General features: G+C 52.2%; 4 protein-coding genes across 4 annotated transcripts; 2 read left to right on the forward strand and 2 right to left on the reverse strand.

Moving 5' to 3' along the window:
- Nucleotides 1-5: 5 nt before the first annotated feature.
- LOC137912274 (signal transducer and activator of transcription 1-alpha/beta-like) lies at nt 6-1,923 on the reverse strand (the record flags this gene model as incomplete). The annotated part of the gene is made up of 9 exons (XM_068756623.1): nt 1,865-1,923; nt 1,441-1,568; nt 1,159-1,303; nt 986-1,081; nt 814-900; nt 656-734; nt 470-561; nt 242-393; nt 6-162 (listed from the first exon to the last, which is right to left on the reverse strand). Coding segments are annotated over exons 2-9 (936 nt in total), but the record flags the coding sequence as incomplete, so codon positions are not given.
- A 2,068-nt stretch (nt 1,924-3,991) lies between these two features.
- Nucleotides 3,992-6,094, reverse strand: LOC137912131 (growth/differentiation factor 8-like). Its single transcript, XM_068756483.1, has 3 exons — nt 5,355-6,094; nt 4,451-4,812; nt 3,992-4,372 (listed from the first exon to the last, which is right to left on the reverse strand). Exons 1-3 carry the CDS (start codon nt 5,686-5,688, stop codon nt 3,992-3,994), a joined length of 1,077 nt encoding a protein of 358 aa, XP_068612584.1. The 5' UTR covers nt 5,689-6,094.
- Nucleotides 6,095-13,348: 7,254 nt separating this feature from the next.
- Nucleotides 13,349-18,911, forward strand: LOC137912276 (protein Shroom2-like). The gene is made up of 10 exons (XM_068756624.1): nt 13,349-13,416; nt 13,927-14,028; nt 14,220-14,240; nt 14,382-14,504; nt 14,595-16,622; nt 16,699-17,124; nt 17,452-17,832; nt 18,030-18,204; nt 18,299-18,571; nt 18,651-18,911. The coding sequence occupies exons 1-10, from the start codon at nt 13,349-13,351 to the stop codon at nt 18,909-18,911; spliced, it is 3,858 nt and encodes a 1,285-aa protein (XP_068612725.1).
- Nucleotides 18,912-20,233: 1,322 nt separating this feature from the next.
- LOC137912277 (claudin-34-like) lies at nt 20,234-20,965 on the forward strand. Its single transcript, XM_068756625.1, has one exon. It carries the CDS (start codon nt 20,234-20,236, stop codon nt 20,963-20,965), a length of 732 nt encoding a protein of 243 aa, XP_068612726.1.
- Nucleotides 20,966-21,616: the final 651 nt, after the last annotated feature.

Genomic DNA, 21,616 nt, shown 5'->3' on the forward strand with positions numbered 1-21,616 from the left:
CACCTGGAGAGGAGCTTGTTCAGGAGCTCCAGAGAGCGGCTCTTCAGGTACGCCTTCTTCTGGGTGATCGGGTCGCTGTCGTAGGAGAACTTCTGCTCCAGCTCCTGCAGCTTCTCCACGTGCTGCCGGACCTGCCGGAGCCCGTCGGCCAGCGCCGTGAACCTGCGGGGGGGGGGGGGGGGGGGGGGGGGGGTGAAGAGGAGGTGAGGAGGAGGAGGCGAAGGCGAAGGGGACGCCTCACCTGTCCTGCAGCTGGTCCACGCAGGCGTTGGGGGGGCCGCCGATGCAGGCGATCTGCTGCCGCTGCTTCCACTCCGGCAGCTCCTCGGAGATCAGGTCGGCGAGCAGCGCCTGGGCGGCGTTCAGGAGGTCGGTCAGCTGGAGCACGGCCTCCTGCGCGGGGGGGCAGAGGAGGAGCTCAGAGTCTTCTCGCCGTCCCCTCCCAACGCTTCCAGGTGTGTTTGCTCACCTGCCGTTTGCATTTGAGGTCCAGGCACATCCTCCCGACCAGCGTCTTCTCTTTGTCCAGCTCCATCGGCGTCATTCCGTTGGACTCGTTCTCTGAGGAGAGACGCGAGGAGACGGTTCAGCCCGAAGCGGCGCCGGTGGCGTCGGCGCGGCGGGGGCTTGGCGGGGGCGGGGGCGCCACCCTCACCTCTGCTCCTCAGCGAGTTGATCTTGAAGTCGTACTCGTCCTGCAGGTCCTCCAGGTTCTTGATGTTCTGGTCCACCGCCTGACAAAGATGGCGTCACTTCAGCGGCGTTGACGTCAGACGACGAACCGGGCGCAAAGCCCCCCCCCCCCCCCCCCACCTGAGCTCGCTCTTTCACGTCCTTGACTTTGCTGTCCAGCTTCAGTTTCTCCATCACCATGGCCGACGCCGTCCCGTCCCCCTCCGGCTGCGGACAGGACAAACGCGTCCAACAGATGGAAACGCCACACAGAACCGTCCGCTGACGGCGCCCGACCGGCCGCAGGCCGTACCTCGGCGCTCTTCGCGATGAAGAGGATCTTCTGCTCGTCCTTCAGGTTCTTGGAGACGATCATGGCCATGTGGACCGGATCATCTTGGAACCGATCCTGCAGACACGAGTCCTCTTTATATTTGCAGTTTTTGAACCACAACCCCCCCCCCCTCCCCCTCCCTCCCCCCCCACCTGGAGGTTCCTTTTGATCTTGCGGATGTTGTGCTGCAGCAGGAAGTTGTTCTCCAGGGCGAAGCGGCTGTGCTGGTCGTCCAGCTGGGTCAGGAGCTCGTGGAACCGAACCGTGGCCAACGAGTCCTGCGTGGCGACCGTGTCCCTGAGGAGGGAGAGGAGGAGAACTACAAACGCTTCCGCAGGTGAGGCTGCTGCCTCCCCGATGAAAGGGTTCATTTAAACCAGATGGAGGGAAGCCATTTTTAAAATGGAGGCGATAAAAGCGGCCGGCCTTCTCACCAGTCGATGCTCTCGATCCACCTGCTCAGGTACTGCCGGATGTCCATGGGGAAGGAGTCGTCGTACAGCTGGTCCACCTGCTCCAGGTACTTGGCATCCAGCATCTGGAGTTGGCCCCACTGCGCCATCTGGTGGTGAGCAAGGAGAATGAAAAGGTTTTAACTCTGGAGTCGAGTAAAAAAAACAAAATCTGTCGCTTTATTATTATTAGTTATTAGTTATCTGCAGGAACCGGATGTGTTTGCTGGTTTTGAATGGCATGACACTAATCGATGATCGGTTCGGTAACAGCTAATAACACCGTTATAGACTGAAACACATACAAGCACTACTTTCTGTTTATCTTTCGTCTGCTAGCAAAGCCACGCTGAAGCGACGAGGTTTTATTAAGTGTTTATTTTATATTAAGTGTAACTTAACTTACCTTAGAACTCGAATTAACGCGACGTTCCGGACGGAAACGTATTTATCGGAAGATGTTCGGTCTGTTCCGCTTGCAGGGACCTGCGGTTGTGCGGAAATGGTTTCGTCCAATCACCGTTAAGGCCGAGCAACATACGCCCGCCCTCTTTAACGGGGCAGCCAATCACAGTGGAGAAAAGCCGCTGTTCCTTCAGTTAGCAGTCCCACCCTTAATAAGAATTATACAGAATGTGTTTTTTAATGCAGATATTTTAGTAATAACACAAAATCACGTGTACATACCCTATTTGTTATTTCATAGGCCTTACAGATGACAACCTGCGAGAAATATATTTAAAATCATTAAAAGCAAAATAGTGCAGAGGATTCAAGGGGGGGGGGGGGGTCCGGCAAACAGAAGAGCTTCCAGTCACCACGTGTTTTCAGAGAAACAGAAAGTAGCCCAGAAACAACTTCCACATTATTCAGGAGAACTTCTCTAACACGAAACATCTGATTATGAAAAACTAAATGTAATAAATAAAATTTTATATGCTAAACATTTTTTTGGATGGTACAAGGAAAATATTTGTATTATTATTAATTGTGTAACTACTAATGAAGTATACAGAAAAATCTACAAATGCATCTGTGAGTTCGATGAAAGCACGACGTGATAATATCTGGATATACGTATGATTTTATTATTATTCACACAAAGGGCCCAAATCACAGGAGAAAACGTGCATTTTGACAGATATAAAAACAACAACACACCATCGTAACAAAGGACTACTGCATTTCTGTTTTAGTTTTAGTTTTACTGCATTTCTGTTGGGCATTTTCAAATATCGACTCAGTTTTACTTGCATAGCCCCAAATCAAGACAGAAACCTTCTCGGTGCCATTTAGTAAAATCATTTTATTTTTGTTTTTCTAATATTACGTTGAATCAATTGAGTAATTTAATTTAATATTGGTTTCATTTTTATTTGTATTGTTAATTGGGGATGATTTATGTACGAAGGACTTTCAACGGAAACAAGACCGCAAGGGCTTTTTTGAAATGCTCCTCTTAGACAGGATGTTTGACTTTATTTGTACTGTAATACATGCTACTGTGTGACTGTACTTGTACTCTAACATTCTATCTAATAAATATATTCATTCATTCATCCAAGGAGAGCAGGTCCAGACCGGAGCCGGCCGGTCCTGGTCCTGTTTGGTAACAGATGTTGCTCCAAGTTTCATCTCAGTGCACCAAAAGCAGAAATGTGACGTGCACGTGTATATTATAAGAGAAGACGTTTAATCTTTTAGGAATCCGTGTTAACTGAAGGACCGATTTGAAGACAGGTGCACAGAAATGGAGCAATAAAACGGCGAATGAAAACAACACGGGACCTTTTGTTCCGACGGCAGAACCTTTGGGTCAGAACCTTTTGGGTCAGAACCCCCCCCCCCATGGATCACAACAACAGCCCGGACATCTGCGCTCAGCGTCAAATGGGGATCAAACCTCCCTCTGAGTTCACGGATCCAAAACAGTTCTCCTAATGTCCACTAGGCGCTGCTGCAGCTCACTCCCTGCTCATGAAACACCTTGTTTGGAGGCTCTCCTTCTGCAGCATGTCAACAATGAGACTGGTTTCTACTCTACCGCGTCATCCTTGATGCGTTTCCCCTTGATTGACAGGTCTCTCCGCCCGTCTGGTGCAATCAGGAAGGAAATGGCAGCACGTCTCCAGCCAACAACGGAATACAATCATCAGAACAAAACCCCAACGCACCTGCAACCTCATCTCGCCGGGACGCTCCTGAGAGCACAGCGAGAAATCTGCACGCACGCTGCGGGACAGAAGAGAAGCATCCGTCGGCTCCGAGTCACCGGGTTCGTGTTTTCCAAACATGGAACAGACGCCCCGCAGGGTTTGTTCTGGTCGGGGCTGAAATCGGGACAGCAGGAGTCCGTCGCTCCGGTTCTTACATTGATCGCGCCGTGAATGTTCACGGGGACAAAAATCAAACTACATACGAGATCCTGACCTCCCATGGGCTCGTTGGCTGAAGAAGATCTTTCTCTGCTGCGTATATGGATGACCTTAAAGACGACCTTAAAGGCACGTGCGGCCGCGCCCCCCCCCCCCCCTCAGGAGCAGCCGCAGTGGTCCACCACCATCGAGGGGATCTTGCCGTAGATGATCTGCTCCTTGCGGTTGAAGTACAACATGTTGATGGGGGACATCTTGGTGGGCGTGCAGCAGGGCCCCGCGGTCCCCCGCGGATTGGCCTTGTTCACCAGGTGTGCGTGCGGGTACTGCTGCAGGTGCATGAATTCACACTCCCCCGAGCAGTAGTTGGCGCGGTAGCGCTTGGGTGCGATGATCCAGTCCCAGCCGAACTCCTCGAAGTCGACCGTGAGCGGGTAGCGGCAGCAGCGGGTCTCTGCGGACTCCTCGTCGCAGTCCAGGCTGGAGTCTCGGCGGGACCGCTTGGGGCTGTCCAGGATCTTCACTTCGATGAACGGTTGCTGGAACGAAAGGGAAGCCGTTACCAAAGCCGAGGTGGACCTCTGCGTCTGCTTGGACCGGGTTCTCTCTGAACTCACCAGACCTTCCTCTCCGGGCTCCGACGAGGTGACGGCGAGATCCTCTCCTTCGGAACCGAAGGCGTTGATCTCGAGGCCGTAGCTGGTCTCCGGCTGACGCAGCCACGTCTGCAGCAGAGACTTGACGTCGATGCTCTGCCAGGAGCTGGCGCCGGCGTCCGCGCGGATCTTCAGGGAGCGGACTCTGACCCGGGTACTGTTTCCTTCCTTCCCTGGTTTGAGGCGGGACACCTGCAGGAAGACGGAGGTGAGCACGTCCGCTGGCCGCAGGTGAACCCACAGCTGAGCTCGCAGGATGTTTCTGGGTTGGATCTTCGGATTGAGGCTGAACAGACAACAGGAGGACAACTCGTCCACGGAGGCTGAAAAAAGAAAATAAAAACTCGGTGACGTAATAAAGTCACTGCAAATCATGTATAAAGCAAGGAATGATTTGCTCCAAATAATATACAACTGATGTTTAGTGACAAAGAGGTGAAATGAATTTAGTAAAAAAGTGTCGGTACCACAAAGAAACATGTTTATCCAAAGGTTGGGGAACGATTTACCTCCGGAGGGTGACGTTTATCTTTCACGCCAACAGGAGCGTGTAAAGAATCGTTTGTCATATTTAAAACGGAACTAAAGATATTTACAGCTTAGTGCAGAGATAACTTCTGGTGAGTGTTCCTCAAACGCACCTCAGAACACCTGATGCTGGTTAGTTAGTAGTAGTTAACGGGTAGACATCCTAAACCGGTTTAACACTTCCTCCTTTCATTTAATCCAAGTTTAAAACTGTAGCACAAAGTATCTAATTATCAGAAGCATGTGTTTTTAAAACTCCTCTCGCGTCACAAGTGGTTTCTGATCCGTGCGTAAAATCGACTTTTAACGCGCGGCCGTCCGGTTCCAGTCTGCTTACGCTGCGTGGCCATCGTGATGATGGTCTCCGTCGTGGCGCGCTGCTCGTCCTCGTCCTCCACGCGCGGGTCGTACTGCTCCAGGAGCCGCGTCAGCGGCGGCGCTTTGGGCAGCAGCTGGCGGATCATGTCGCGGCTGATGTTCGGAGCCTGGTCCAGCCGCAGGATGCTGAGGATCTGCGACCTGATGCCGTGGAGCCGCATCTGCTTGCTGTGCTCCCGGAGGTCGCAGGCCGAGCACTGCTCTCTGCCGTCGGGCAGCAACTCGGAGGTCCGGTTCGTCTCCAGGGAAAGCCCCGCAGAGAGGAAGACGCTCAGAGGGAGGAAGAGGAGCATTCTGGACCAAAGACGCGTCAGTGCAACGACGCTGCCTGATATAAGTCTGTCCCAGAACCCTTCAGGATTCCGGATTGGCTGCGAGGACGATCTGTTTCAATCTGAGCCGCGATTTAAAGAGCTAGAGAAGTAAATCCGGCCTGGCTGAACGTTGATGATGATGATGAATATATTTATTAGATAGAATGTTAGAGTACAAGTACAGTCACACAGTAGCATGTATTACAGTACAAATAAAGTCAAACATCCTGTCTAAGAGGAGCATTTCAAAAAAGCCCTTGCGGTCTTGTTTCCGTTGAAAGTCCTTCGTACATAAATCATCCACAATTAACAATACAAATTTAACAATACAAATAAAAATAAAAATAAAAATAAAACCAATAATAAAACTAACGTTCTGCTCTGAATCTGCATCTCTGAGTTCTGTTTGATGTTATTGTTGTTATTTGAGAGGCTTTTAGAAAGAACCAAACCATTTCATACGACTTCAAGTTTTCCTGCTCCTAATTTACGGGAAAATACTTTCTCACAAAGTCCTGCTATCCTGCAGCAGGAGTCGCCTCCTCCCGTCCCAGCCACCTGCAGCAGGAGTCACCTCCTCCCGTCCCGGCCACCAGCAGCAGGAGTCACCTCCTCCCGTCCCGGCCACCTGCAGCAGAAGTCACCTCCTCCCGTTCCCGGCCACCAGCAGCAGGAGTCACCTCCTCCCATTCCCGGCCACCTGCAGCAGGAGTCACCTCCTCCCATCCCGGCCACCAGCAGCAGGAGTCGCCTCCTCCTCCTGACATACTTGGTTCTTGTAGTTCTCTGCAGCGACGGGGATGAAATGGGACTCCACGAGTCAAGGTGTTGCTCCTGCTCCAACAGGCGGGGAGAGGATGAAGGAAAGCTGCTCCTCAGAGGCACGACGGAGGCCACGAGTCCGTCCCGTCCGGAGGAGACGCCAGCCGACGGCTGTTCTCCTGCCCCTCGGCCAGCCAGCAGACCCATGCTGGATTACGCTGAGAAGATGTCTGCAGATATCCTCTCCCAGGCTCTGCTGCTCTGCTGGGAGGTGGAGATTCATTATGAAGACTTTCCCTTCGTGGACACGGAGATACAAGCTGTCAGCCCGAGCCAGGAGCAAAGATCCTGAATGAAGACGACCCGACAGTCAGAACCACCTGCCCTGTTTTACGGTATCGCTCAGGTTCTGGAGGGCCCGGACGGTTATTCCAGCTAATTCTCTAACGTTGAATGAGGTTGAGGTTGCAGTAAATCAGCCAGCTGTGACGAGACCGATCATTTCGACAGCCGTCAAACTGGGACCACCTCGCCATTCAGCGTGTTTACCCCGCCTGGACCTGGAAGTAGAACCAGAGGTTGAATCAATAGTTCGGAACCGAGGCTTTCCTGTATGTTTAGAGACCAAAGACCAACGTTCACGCAGAAGAACCGCTTTGGCCTTGTTTGTCTTTTCACTCATTTCCTAACAAACAGCTTTAGCAGAGAATCCGTCTTTATTATTAAACAAATTGTATGCCGTTTGAAAAACCAAGCAAACAACCAAACTCATCTATAAAATTGTCTTATAATTTACTAAAAGCATCTTGCCTTAGAGGGCTATGGGAAGAAGAATTGGGGACGGAAATGAATGATGAGGATTGGGACAGCGCACGGAGCAATGCTAACTCATTAAGTGTTTGTAAATTTAAATCCTACATCGGGTGCATATCTCCCCTTCCCTACGCCGTAAATTTAGTTCGGAGCTTTCTCCGTTTTGTCCCAAGTGTAAAACCGAAGTGGGTACTCTTACACATTGCTACTGGTCGTGTAGAAAAATACAACATTTTTGGTCTCCTGTGAGAGGTGAACTGGATAAGATATTCTCTGTCTCTACTGCCACAGTATGCGATCCATTAACTATGTTGCTAGGAATGTCAAATGTCACTATTAGTGGAAAACATCAAAGGCAACTCGAGAGGATACTGACATTTTGTGCCAGGAAATGTGTCCTTCTGAATTGGGTTACAGATAAAGCACCAGGCAAAAATCAATGGCACCGAACGATACTTGAATACTAGCAAGCTGCAAAATAGAGACGAAGTATTTCACAGAATTTGGGACCCCTTCATGACATACGTTGGTCTGGACAATTCCACCATCTTTCTTAGAGGCATGATTTGAATTGAAGACAGTCCCATGCGGACTTGCGAGTTTCCACTTGTCATTACAAGGAGCCGGAATGTTCTGTTCTGTTTTTTGGGGTTTTTTTCTTTTCTGTATTAAGAAAATGTCAATAAACATAATTTTGAAAAATTAAACTAGTGCTGCTAACCCCCATTATAAAAAAAATGAAAACCATTTGACGAGTTAACAGAACTGGTAACTAACTTAAACTAGTGCTGCTAACTCATTATAAACAAATTAAAACCATTTGACGAGTTAACAGAACTGGTAACTAACTTAACTAGTGCTGCTAACTCATTATAAACAAATGAAAACCATTTGACGAGTTAACAGAACTGGTAACTAACTTAAACTAGTGCTGCTAACTCATTATAAACAAATTAAAACCATTTGACGAGTTAACAGAACTGGTAACTAACTTAACTAGTGCTGCTAACTCATTATAAACAAATGAAAACCATTTGACGAGTTAACAAAACTGGTAACTAACTTAAACTAGTGCTGCTAACTCATTATAAACAAATGAAAACCATTTGACAAGTTAACAGAACTGGTAACTAACTTAACTAGTGCTGCTAACTCATAAACATGGGTTCTGTAAGGGTTTTCTACCGGTTCTTGTGTTCTCCTTCGTGGGTGCGTAGTCAATGAGGAGAATGTGGATCTTAAGATCAAGATATTTCTATAATTAACAGATCAGTACAGTTAGTACTTGAATGCTTGAATGAAGATTCTTCCTGCTTCTTTAGAGTATTTAGTGCTCTCAGAAATATCGATGCTGTGTCTTCTCAGTGCGGAGATTCAATCTGGTGTCTGCAGTGAAAGCGTGAGACGGAGTCGTCTTCTTGTTTCATGCAAATCTCTTCATGTCAGTGTGTTTGAATCCAGTGTGAGTCTTCAGCTGAAAGCATTCATGACGAGCCAGAGGACGGTCGGTCTCCTTATTGTGGGAAGCGACAAGCCAAGCCAGTTACAGCAGAAATGCTACATTCCTCCGCTGCGCCTTGCGTCGGGTCTACCTTTGTGGCTAGAATGGCATGCTAACTATTGATCATTGCAGTCATGTTCCCTCTGGGAGTTCGGCTGACAGTCACATGTCGAAGGCTGCACCTTCCTAAAAGTAGAATAGAGACTACAGAGCAACACATTGATCACTCTATCTGCTCATGGTTGGGTTTTAGAGAGACTCTCAGCGAAGGGAAGAGAAGGCCGGGTCAAAACAGGAAAAAGATCATGTTCAGCTAAAGTTTAGTCTATTTGTCACGTAATTAGTAGCCCTGTAGTTCATGTTGGGCATCACACCTTTGCCTGATTGATCTTCCAGCTCCTTTGACAGCTGACTCCGTTTTTACGGACATTGTCGGGGTGAGCAGACCAGAACTCCCCGGTGCTCAGAAACCCGGACGGTGTGTTTGTTGATTCCAGAAACGACACAAGACAAAGATGTCCGACTGCAGCAAATCACAAGGTTTATTGGACAGACGGAATGAAAGACTCTCTAAACACCCGGAGACATTATGCAGAAAGTAGAATCAACGAAATGTGATCACTTTTAATTGATGGTAAGAGAAAGTCCACCAGCTATAGATTCCAATGTTCCCAAATGCTGATTGGTTCCCAAAGGGAAATCATTCACAAAGAAAATCTCCTCGTCACCCAGAATAAGAAGCTGTTGAATGGATTTTATTTTAAGGGGCTTAAACTTTAGTTCCCTTTCCTTTCCTTTGTAATGGTGTCTTCTCTGTCCGCGACCACACCCACCGTCGCCGTCTCATTTACCCTTGCCCTTGTGCTTTCTACGCCCGTGACCACGCCCGTGACTGTGACCGCGCCCGTGACCGTGCCCGCGGCCATGCCCGCCCCCTTCTTCGCTGCTCCCACTACTTCCACTGTAACTCCCACCAGGACTCCCACGGCGGCCAGGACTCCCATGGCGACCGGGACTCCCATGGCGACCGGGACTCCCATCACGGTCAGGGCTGCAACTGCCCTTTCGACGATGTCGATCACGGTCAGGGCTGTGCTTGGAGCCATCACGATGTCGGTCAGGGCTATATTTGGAGTCATCACGATGTCGGTCAGGGCTTTGCTTGGAGTCATCACGATGTCGGTCAGGGCTATATTTGGAGTCATCACGATGTCGGTCAGGGCTTTGCTTGGAGTCATCACGATGTCGGTCAGGGCTTTGCCTGGAGTCATCACGATGTCCCCCCTTGCTTTGACTGTCGTCGTCATCAACTCCGCTCAGGTTGAAGCCATTGGGGCACGAACCTGCCAGAGCAGCCACCAAAAGGAAGAGCTTGAGATGAGAAGTGACTTGAAAACAGGAGTATGAGATGAGATGCTTTTGAAGAGTTTGATACCTTTATCGATGCCGAACATTTCCGTCGACTGTTTTTTTCTCACAATGTCTCCAGAGACGACTCTAAACAAGGAAAAGAGGTGTGGCCCATTTCATTTCAGCTAAACCAGTTTGGCGTTTAGATTACCAGCACGACGGGACACGAAGAGGAGTGAAAGCTGCAGTTCTGAGGCCTGCAGATATTGTGAGAATTCGCTGGGTGTAATTTCTAATTCAGTATTTTTTCATTTCTAATGCAGTACTTTTCATTTCTAATGCAGTATTTTTTCATTTCTAATGCAGTACATTTTATTTATTATGCAGTACTTTACATTTCTAATGCAGTACGTTTCATTTCTAATGCAGTACTTTTCATTTCTAATGCAGTATTTTTTCATTTCTAATGCAGTACTTTTCATTTCTAATGCAGTATTTTTTCATTTCTAATGCAGTACTTTTCATTTCTAATGCAGTACGTTTCATTTCTAATGCAGTACGTTTCATTTCTAATGCAGTACTTTTCATTTCTAATGCAGTACTTCTTAATTTCTAATGCAGTACTTTTTCATTATTCAGCTCAATCAAGCCAAAGTCAGAACCTCTCAACAAAAGACTTATTTTCTTTAGTCGCGCTGAAACAAAACGATAAATACCAGCGACTTCATGGAAAGCATGAAAAGCGCTGACGCCGTTTGAACGCTTTCCCAACACGAACTTCATCCTCTCAGATTTCTACCGACAGAAGAAGAGACTTGGACTTACATGGACTCGATCGCAGCCGACGCCTCTCTTCTCTGAGAAGGGATCGGCAATGCTTTAGTAAGACGGCCTGTGACGTCATCGGACGAGGTGGGTGGAGCTTGTTGCTTTAGTCATCAATCCAAAGCAAGCCTCTCACCTCACCACAGGTGAACGCTGTCTCCTCCTGCTCCATCACTCCCACACATGCTGATTTGTTGCTTTGGTGTAAATGGAAGCGCCCAATAGGGGGCGACATATCATCAATGATGGATGCAGGTAACCCCCGGGGGGGGGGGGGGGGGGGGGGGGGGGGCGTGTTGGTGGATGGAATGACAGAGCAGCTGTGTTACCTGGACGGTGGAGGGAGCTTGTAAAGAGTTTAAATGTGTTTAAAATGCATATAAAAAAATAATCTCAGTCTATAATGACAATTCTAAAGTCCAAGAAGAACCAAAGATCTCTTCCTTATCCTCTCACCGTCTCTTTGACATGCTGCTGGTGACTAAATGAAACGCACCTCCACCTGCTGTCGTCTTCCAGACCGCGTGCTACTTATCCCGTCGGTATTATATCCTACCTGGCAAATGGCATCTGAATCCAATTACTCACAGCAAAGTGTGTGGCTGTGCTCAGAGCCACAGGGAGGCCCGGGTCATTAGGAGGGGGGGAGGCGGAGCCCCCGTGTGTTTCAGAACCGGGCCCCTGCTGAGGACGCCCCCCCCCCCCCCCCCTCGCTCTGAGCGTGTCCAGAGACCAAACGCTGGGCTTTTTTTTTTTTTTTATCAAAGTGAAAAACTCGCTCGGACATTGTTTGCTTTCCCACAAAGCTGCTCTGGGTCAGGTGCCCCCCCCCCCCGCAGGAGGAGTGGTACGGTCCATGTTGTTCAGGTGAGTTGACACTGCTGAGGCCATATCAGTGGAGCCCATTGTTGTCAGGGCCTTTCAGCACAGGGGGAGGACATGTTGGGACTCTGGAAGATTAGACGTTGCCCTCGGAGGTTCTTCTTCCTCTTTCTTTAACCTCTTTAATCATTTCTGTCTTCGTCATCCGAATCAATTGTTTCGATCAGGAAGCTGCGGATGCTGCTGCGATAACAGCAGGCTTTCTTCATCTGGATGACACATGACGGGTTCGGAGATCCCGACCTTCAGCCCGGCCGACCGCTTGATGGGAACATTAAATGTCTTGAAGGGGAAAAGGGGAGGCGACAACATTTGAGCAGGTAAACTGGAGTCAATCTGATTCGCAGCCTGAGAATCGGCGTTTTTTACTGGTTGCTGTGTTTCATCTTCAGGTTAGCATCGTGTCGGAACATTTTACTCTCCTGTAGGTTTCATTGTTGGGCTGCAGGCCTGGTTAAGCCCAGCTGTGATGACTGGTGCACTTCTATTGTGTTGTTGTGTTTGGAGCTCAGCGGGGTCACAGGCCGCCGCCGCCGCCCGCTGGTGAATCAGCAGGATGTGTCACCAGCGAGTTGATGGCAACTTCTGAGCCATCATTGATAAATCAGGCCGACGCCTCGATTTGTCCCAAAAGTAATAAATAATGAGTCACAAATGACATTATTTAGCATAAATCACAATTTATTCCTGAAGTTACGACTCATTTCCCAGATTAAATGTGTCATTTTAATAAGCTCCAGAGCGATTGATCAAACACGGGTTGTGTTAAACTCCAAGGAGCTGCAGCGTCTCCTCCTCAGTGGAGGAGTTTTCCTCCTCCTCCTCCTCCTCCTCCTGGTATCTCCCAGAACAGGCCCAACATTCCTGTCTCTGCTGACAAGGACTCCGAAGTAGACCAACAGAAAGACCGCAGAGACGTGACTGAAGGTACAGACTGGTACCAGAACCAGACCCAGAACCAGTTAACTCTGCGGCTAAAACGTAAAACATAAAAATGTCAGCGTGCTCGAAAAAGAAGGAATTTCATTTAAAGTAATTTCCCTCATAAAAGACGTAAAACTGTTTGAAAATATAAAAGTCTTCAATTCTTTTCTGAAATGTTCAGTGTCTAATTTGTGATCAGGTGTGAGAGGAATCTTTCCCAGAATTCCCTGCGGCTCTGCCGCTTAAAACTCCAGATTACAGCAGGACGCCGGGCGGGACAATAGCCCCTCCCCTTTGTCTCAAATCTCCCCTTTATAATCCCCGAGGAAATCTCCACAGCACGCGGTGGAGTGTTCCCGGGAGGAGGGTCCGAGGTTCCGTCTCAACGCCGGGACAGTTTGAACCCGTGTTTTCAGAGGTCGCTGGTGAGTTCCCATGTTTATAGTGATTTAGTCGCAGCAGAAATCAGGAACAGACACGGACAGAAATGTCCCCGTGAGACGAGAACCAGCCGTTTAGCTGCTGCTCTGGGGAACCAGCCGTTCGGTTGGGTTTCTTGAGTCTTGCTGTGACGTTCCGGTGATGACGGGTGAGCTGTGTTTCAGTTTCAGCCGGCCCGAGGCCGGCTCGCGTATCCTGGGCGGTATCCCGTGACAACCGGCCCGCTGAACTTCAGCGACAGACACGTTGTGCAGGAGTTCGTTTAGAGGCGACCCAACTGAGCTGGGGGGGGGGTCCGGTGTCCCAAACCCAAAAGATGATCAAAGATACGGCCTCCCGATCAGATTACACTGATCAGTGTAATGCATATTGATCAGAAGCTTCTGGCTCAACAAGTCGGAGCTTTGACTCTCTCCTGTGGGACGAAGTAAAACCCAGAACGGTCTGACGGGAGGCGGGCCGCTCCGATCCTCTGCCCACACCTGGAGGCCGGCCCACTGGAGGCGAGGTCAAGCCTCCCGGCATTCCTTTGCTGAAGGAATGCTGCGACTCCATCCTGACCTGGCGCGGTGAACGGTGAACGGCGAGGCTGGGATCGGAACGGGACCAGAACCCGACGCCCAGCTTCAGCCGTCCTACGGCGTGACTTGCCTCTTTGGCTGACCTGTGGTAACACCTCCTCCTTTTCCTCCTCCTCCTCGTTGATTGCTCTTCGTCAGGGCCAACGTGGCTGATGTGGCGTCGCCACACGCGATGCCGTCAGAAACGGAGGTGCATGTGGCGAGGAGCTTCCTCACCAAGATTTTGCGAAGCTCCATGAGGTACCGTCTGCCGTCCCGCCCGCCGTCCCCCCCCGGTAGTTCCTGGTGGACCGATGAGCCGTCCGACCGACTGTCCTCTAGTTGTCCAGCGCGTCTCTAGGGCGTGTTCACCCAACCCTCTGTTGTTGCTGCGTGTTATAAATGATCTATTACACAGCTGTAATTCTGCTCTTCATCAACATGCTCTCCAGGAAGCACCGCTTCAAACAAGGGTACGTAAACGAGGCGTCGGTCGTGTCGACAGATCCAGAACCGACGAACCGTCTCGATGAGGAGTCCTGATCCGATGTTGTGTTGGACCGTTTGAAGATCTAAGACTCCCTGCTGATTGTCCAAAGCGTGTGGGTTTGCAGGAAGGACGATGTCGGCTCGCGGCCCCGTTCCTGGGACTCCTCCAAGCTGACGGAAGAGGAGTCGGCCTCTGCCGGGAGAGACTCCTCCCCTTCACCCATCTGGCAGCCGGACGATGAAGCAGAGTGAGTGTTTCATATGCTCCGTAATTAAGTCATTCCTATTAATAACCATCGTTATTGTAAGTATTCTTTGTGTCTTCTGACGGTGTGCAGACCGACGGACCACGACTCCCGGCACCAGCTAACCGGTACGTTCTGCTCAGTGGACAACATGGAGAACCTGGAGCGCCCCTCCCGTCCCTTCCCACCCGCTCGTCTGTCGCCAAATAAATACATCAGTGGCGCTGAGCTGTTGTGTCGACCGGGAAGCGGGAGAGACTCCGGGTCGGCTAGCCCCCCTGTTCACGGGTCCAGTGCGCCCGGAAGGAGGGGCGCCAGCACCGAAAGCATTTTCTTTAAGGGCCTTCGGAGTGAGGGGCCTCAGCAGGCGGAGTGGCCCCGGTTCCTGGGGAACGGAGGCGTGGAGGAGCAGCCGGGGAGACCGGGCATTGGCCCGGCGTGGCAGGCACCAGAGAAGAAGAAGTCCCAGACTCCTCCCCCCGCTGCTGCCCTCCTCAGTGACAGCTCCTCTGACGCACTGGGAGAGAGTCATGATCAGAAGCCCACCCAGGCCAGGCGCGGCCGCGACCCGCCGCCCACCACGGCAGCAGACCTCGACCGGAACCAGCTGCACCCGAACAAGCTCTTCTCCTCGTCCAGCATCGACGTTAGACAGTCTCACGACTCCCGGCCTCCTGCCCACCAGAGGCAGTACAGTGACCAAAGCCCGCTCTACCTGCAGACGGGTTCAGCTCCTCCCACCAGGATCCAAAGCGTCGGAAGCTACTATCGCAGCCTCCAGGATCTGCCCATGAACGTCTTCGGCCGCAAACAGTTCCGGCACTCCACAGCGTCCATATCAAGTTCTGCCACAAACCCGGTCCCTGAGAATAGGGGGGGGAACAGAAACTACGGTTTGGGGGACAATTCGCTCGTGACTACTGAGCTTCAGGCGAGGCACGGCAAAGAGGGGCGGAGGAGGGCTGTGGAGAAAGTCCACTGGGTCAACGGCACTGAACCGGGCCTCCAGAGATCCCCGAAGACAAACATCAAGGCAAAGTACTCGCTTCCTCGGGTCCACAAGGAGGAGCCCAATGGCCGAACCCATCATGATCCACGTTACAACCATCAAACCCCTGAACTTGGTGTCCAAATCTCCACCCCAGAGGATCCAGCAAAGAGGCGTGACGGACTCGCCAGCAACACGAAAAGATGTCTTCCAGCACCAAGCGATGATCAGAAGCGCAGTCTCTTAAGGCACCAAGACCCGTGGGTCCCACAGGAAGACCGTCGACTGTCCCCTCTGAAGACGCCCCTCCTGCACTCCCTGGCAAACGAGAGCAAGACTTTAGCCGAGAGGAAATCGGCGGCCTCGACCGCCCCTGTGGTCGCCGCCCAGGACGGAGGTAACGGCGTGGGAAAGGTAAACCGCCGTAGCGACCGCTATGCCACCACCCTCCGAAACGAGATCCGGCAGAAACGAGCCCAACTGCAGAAGAGCCGCAGTGCCGTGACCCTGACGTGTGACGCCGAGGATGACGCTCCGACGCCTTCTTTCTCCGACACCTACAAGGATCACCTGAAGGAGGCGCAGGCCAGGGTCCTCCAGGCGACCTCTTTCCAAAGGCGAGACCTTGAGCCGCCGCTTGTGTCCGAAGCGCCTACGAAGCACCACGGACGCACCGGAGGCCGTAAGCGTCTGCCCCCGGTCAGGAAGACGCACTCCTTCTCAGAACCGGACAAGATGGATCAGGTGGGCGCGGGGGGAGAAACCCAAACGGCGCCTCTCGTTGAGCAGAGGAAGTTCTCCGAGGCCAAACCGGCGTTTCCCAAGCCTGTGCTGCAGACCAATCAGGGAACAAACGTAACTCCCACTGGAGACGCCGAGGAGCCTCGGCCTTCCTCAGACTCCACCCTCCTCACACCTGGACAGGAGGAGGCATCACTCGAGCAGCGGAGACTCGGAACCTTCGCCGAGTTCCAGGCCACATGGAGTAAACGGAAGAAATCGGCAGAGGCCCGGTGCCACTCGGCTGAGAACATCTTGGATGCCGACGCCGAGGAGACGGCGCCGTGCATCCACGAGAGATCCCGATCTTCTCCTTCTGCAGATTTCTATATGCAGAGCAGCGCCACCACGAGGTGAGATCGGGGTTCACACGTGTGAAACTTAAGAGAGGAGATCATTCTTGATGGTTTTCTTCATTTTGACCTCTAGAGAGCAAACTGAGAGCAGACTGCGCCACCAGTCCGACCGCAGCCCGCAGTCAGAACCATCAGTCCCAACCCCCGGCCTCACTGACCGCAGGTCCAGTCGCAGCCTCAGTCCCAGCCCTGGCTCCCAGCACCCGACCCAGAGCCTCCCGCCGCAGCCCGGGTCCCACTTCAGCACAGAAACCACTTCCTCCTTCTCCCAGGAATTCCTCCTTGGCGCTCCGGTAGACCAGCGTCTATCTGGGTCTGATGCAGCCGCCCAGAACTCCTCCCCAGGCAGAATGTTGGGACTCGCCGTGGGCAGAGGAGGTGCAGGAAATGAGGAGGAGGAGGAGCAAACTGCGCCTTCGTCCCCATTCTCTCCGCGGGCTTGTAATCTTCAAGCAGATGGAGGATGGTGTCCCTCGCTGCCGGATGAGTCACCAGTTGGGTAAGCTGCTTAGAGTCCAGGTCCTCCTCCTGGCCTCCCTCCATAGGAGGAGGCTTTCAGCCGCCACAAGGAGCACTTAGATATAATAGTTCAGAAATAAATGCCGAGCCTTCTCCTCAGAGAGGAGGTTCGGGAGTCGCTTGATGCTGATTTCTTTAGCAGTGGAATCAAACTGGGGGTTGTAATTTCATTCGAGCCGCGCGGCTGCTGAGCGATCTGTCCTGTAATTAGAAGACACGGACACAAATATGAAACGTCTTCCGTACGCCGAAACGCTCTGACGTCGGTTAAACCAAACCTGGAAACCTCTGTGAACTTCCTGTCCAGCTCGGAGAATGGTCTAAAGCCTCCGCCAGGGATGGAGGTGGGCAGTCCGGCGAGGAAAGTCCCCGCGAGGATCGTCCACATCGAGAGGGACTGGACCGCTCGGTGCGTCTCGCCCCCGTTAAACACCGTCCAGGCAGTCCAGGACCAGGACTCCGTCCCGGAGCTGAACTCAGTGAGAGCTCCTCACACCGAGGACGATGCCAAGAGAGAAGAACTGGCCAGGGACATCATGGGGAAAGACAAGTCCCTGGTGGACATCCTAGACCAAACTGGCAGGAGGACCACCATGGACCTCATGGAAGGGCTTTTTGCCACGGAGGAGCAGATCCTCGAGGGCGCCCTCCAGCGCAAGAGGACCTCCTCCATCAGGACCACAGACAGGTGAGCGGCTTCGTCGGGTCTCCACCCACCTGAACACATTTCTAGAGGGCGGGGCCTGGAGGTTGTCGTGTGGTGGCACACCAGATGGCTCCATCTGGTGGACAAGAGTCTCATTACGGTTGCAGACTCTAACGGTCTAACCCACGTGACTTGCTGCTCAGCTGTGTCCCCCTCAAGCTTGTTGATGTCTGTGGCAGGAGGGAGGAAGAGGACGTCTCCGTGTCGGCGGCAGCGTCCCTGGTCCCCAGCTCCTCTTACTACAACACGTCGGCTCCCAAAGCGGAACTCCTCATCAAGATGAAGGACATGCAGGAGCAGCTGGAGGAGCAGGACTCCGAGGACGAGCTGGACATCCACCTCGCCAGCAAGAAGGTCCCGCCACCGAGACGGGGACGGCATCGAATGTTGGACGTTCTTCCTTCTTGTTTGAAAGCTTTTTTTTTGTATTTTTTTTCTTCCACTCCAGCGACAACTGATCTCCAGCCTGGCGGAGAAGCTGCGGGTTCTGAGGGAGGCCCGGCACAGCCTGCAGGAGGACATGGAGGACAACGAGGCGCTGGGTCGAGAGGTCGACGCCACCGTGCTGCGGCGCTGTCGGCCCAACCAGCTGGACAAGTTCCGCATGTTCGTGGGCGATCTGGACAAGGTGGTGAGTCTGCTGCTGTCGCTGTCGGGGCGGCTCGCCCGGGTGGAGAACGCCCTCAACAGCCTCGAGGGAGAGGCTCCACCAATCGAGAAGGTAGCCTTCGTCTTCTTCAGTTGTGAACGCCCACCTGGTGGACGTGACCAGCTCCTGATGTCCCGTCTTTTTTTTTTAGCAAACCCTGACGGAGAAGCGAGAGCTGCTGATGCGGCAGCACGAGGATGCCAAGGAGCTGAAGGAGAACCTGGACCGCCGGGAGCGGCTGGTGTCCGGCGTCATGGAAGCCCACCTGGACGCCGAGAGCCTGGACGACTACCGCCACTTCGTCAAGATGAAGTCGGCCCTCGTCATCGAGCAACGCAAGCTGGAGGACAAGATGAAGCTGGGCGAGGAGCAGCTGAAGTGCCTGGTGGAGAGTCTGCCTCCGCTCGGATGAGATGTACGCGACGACGCTCCGGCAGCTGGGGGACCTGTAGGAGGAGCTTCGGGTTGCCATAGGTACGTGTGCTTCCTGCCGGTTGATCCTCCCGCGTTCTCTTTCAGCTGCAGAGTTTAAATGAACATTTTCTTGTGATCTAGCGTAGCCTTGTTGAGGATCAAAGGGGGAAAGTTTGCCTTTGATTATTGATTGAATGCATCAGGATTGAAACTGTTTAATTTATTCTGGAATTAGAGGTGATCTTTTATTCTAAGAAAGATGACGGCGTGATCTCATTCAGGCTCTGACCTTTGAGCTGAATCCAGAAACGGGCCTTCACTCTGGTTCTGGTGGTCTAAACTTTATTGTTCAGTATACTCCACACAGACTGTATATTGATTTGAGGATGTGCCTCCTGTCGCCTCCCCCCCCCCCCCTGTGGGATGCCCCCCCCCCCCTGGGCACCTTGTATGGCTCCACACACCCTTCAATAAAGTTGTAAAGTTGGGAAGCCTTGTTTCTTTTATTATCTTATCTCTTAATGTACACCGGGTTTATGTCACAATATAAACCGGAAGGAACTGGTTCAATTTGCTTACTGGAAATCGTGTTATTGTGGAAATGGAATAGAGATTTGTGATCAATAGACAAATGAGGTCTTCAAGGCATAGCGATGAAAATCAATGATTTACCTATAAACTATTGAACGGTGCTTAAATCTCTCGTTGAATGTTTCTACTTCAGTCCAAGTAGGAAATATAAAGCTGCGTTGGACTTTGGTTCTGTTCCCGTGGCTTCTTAAATTCGCCCAAGCACACATAAAAGCATCAACGTCCGGAATCCGCACCCCAACCCGGTCATCAATCATTTACAGATTTATGACTTGACTGGAACCGCGTTCAGGTTATTGGAGTGAGGATGAGGAAGTAGAAAGCGGCCCGTCTGGTTCCAGCGCCGCTCACGAGCTCGGCAGTCGCTCTGACTTCAGGATCCAAGCCCATCTGGGTCAGGCGTACCTGGAGTCTCCTGAACCTGCTTCCACTTCAGGAGGAGGAGAAGCTGGCTGTCCCTATTTGGAACAAAGACCTCTGTCTTTAATCAGGATTGATACCTGAACGTTCCAGGTGGGTAAACGGATGTCTGGGCCGGTGCATCCTGTGAACGTGCTGACGTGTCGACGGGCTTTGTAGAAAGGACGCTGCTTTTGTCTTCGCTGCGAGGAGACGTGTGGCTGTCCTCCTCACCCAGGGAGGACAGGAGACGGAGAGGAGGAGCAGAGATCCCGCGCCGTCGACCTGATGTTTGATGAAGACTCCCGGGTGGTCCTGAGCTCCGGTGCCATGGCCTACCTGGTTCACACTGCGCACGCCCAGCTCGGGGCCCTCTGGCTGGGGTTGGTGGGCTGGACCCTCACCGCCATGGCCCTTGGACTCATCCAGTGGAGGGTGTGGCTAGTGTCCGACAGAGAGGTCATCAGCTCCGGGGTGGCCTGGGTGGGGATCTGGCGGGCCTGCTTCCACAGCTACACCTCGGTGTCCCCTGGTCTTAGGATCCTGCACTGTCAGGACATCGGCCTGACCGGGACCTTCACGCCGCCGGAGATCAGGACGGGCCAGGTTCTCATGCTCCTGTCCGTGATCGTGGGGCTGTGTGGGAACGCTGGGGGGGTTTACGCACTGAGGAACGTCTACTTTGGGTTGAGGAAGACGCCACCCATACGCCTGGCGTTCATCATCGCCGGCGTGCTCTGCCTGTCGGCGGCTGTGATGTCGGTCGTACCTCTGCTGTGGAACCTGAGCTCGGTGGTGACCAACAGGACCATTAAGTTCCCCCCAGAGTTTAAGATGCCCCCGGCTCCCGACTCCCAACACGTGGGCTATGGGATTGGAGTGGGGATGGTGGGGACGGTCCTGATGGTGGTGTCTGGGATTACGTTCTGCACGTACAAATTACCAGCGGGACCAGAGGAGGTGCAGACTGTGACTAACCCCCAGCGGGGGCTCACGAGCCCCGGGGGCAGTGACAACCCCTCTTTCGAGCCTCATGAACAGATTGATCAGTTTGTTTTGTGATTAGCCTTGAATAACCCTTCATCAAACCGGGTTCTCCAGCGTTCCTGACGAATCTGAGCACATTCCTCAGGAAGCCGGGCGGACAGATGGAACCATTTGGGTCTCCAGCACTGTTTCCTGTTTACTTTAATCAGCAGTTCCCATTTGTATCATCGTCCAAAGTAAAGTAATGTAATACTCCCCCAGACCGCTGGGGGCAGCCGGGAGTTAGAGGTCTGTCGCGTTAAGACCACAGCTATCCGGAGTAAAGTAATGTAATACTCCTCCAGACCGCTGGGAGCAGCCGGGAGTTAGAGGTCTATGTAGCTTTAAGACCACAGCTATCCGAAGTAAAGTAATGTAATACTCCTCCAGACCGCTGGGAGCAGCCGGGAGTTAGAGGTCTCTGTCGCTTTAAGACAACAGCGAGTGGCGATTCGGCGGAGATGGAGAAGTTTTAAAAAAGGAAAAATGCTCAAGTTCCGACCCAGATGAAGACCCGGCTATGAAAAGGCACGTCTGCCCCCGGTGTTCCGGTCCAAAGGAAGCTTCAGCACCGTCTCAAACGCACCACGTCCGGTTCTGTACGCAGAGTGAAGGACAGAAATCCGGACTGTTTGTTTTCCACACCGGAACACCCTCAAGCTGAGACCGAACCGGGGTCTAAAGCTC

This window comes from Brachionichthys hirsutus, chromosome 24 (genome assembly GCF_040956055.1).
Source record: "Brachionichthys hirsutus isolate HB-005 chromosome 24, CSIRO-AGI_Bhir_v1, whole genome shotgun sequence".
NCBI lineage: Eukaryota > Metazoa > Chordata > Actinopteri > Lophiiformes > Brachionichthyidae > Brachionichthys > Brachionichthys hirsutus.

Excerpts from the sequence above, each read along its gene's own strand:
- LOC137912131 (XM_068756483.1), bottom strand. The coding sequence starts at position 5,688 with ATGCTCCTCTTCCTCCCTCTGAGCGTCTTCCTCTCTGCGGGGCTTTCC. Across the intron at positions 4,813-5,354 it reads CATCACGATGGCCACGCAGC|CCTCCGTGGACGAGTTGTCC; the intron begins GTAAGCAGACTG and ends TTCTTTTTTCAG. Across the intron at positions 4,373-4,450 it reads AGCCCGGAGAGGAAGGTCTG|CAACCGTTCATCGAAGTGAA; the intron begins GTGAGTTCAGAG and ends CTTTCGTTCCAG.
- LOC137912276 (XM_068756624.1), top strand. The coding sequence starts at position 13,349 with ATGACGGGTGAGCTGTGTTTCAGTTTCAGCCGGCCCGAGGCCGGCTCG. Across the intron at positions 13,417-13,926 it reads CGTATCCTGGGCGGTATCCC|GGCCAACGTGGCTGATGTGG; the intron begins GTGACAACCGGC and ends GCTCTTCGTCAG. Across the intron at positions 14,029-14,219 it reads ATTTTGCGAAGCTCCATGAG|GAAGCACCGCTTCAAACAAG; the intron begins GTACCGTCTGCC and ends CATGCTCTCCAG.
- LOC137912277 (XM_068756625.1), top strand. The coding sequence starts at position 20,234 with ATGGCCTACCTGGTTCACACTGCGCACGCCCAGCTCGGGGCCCTCTGG.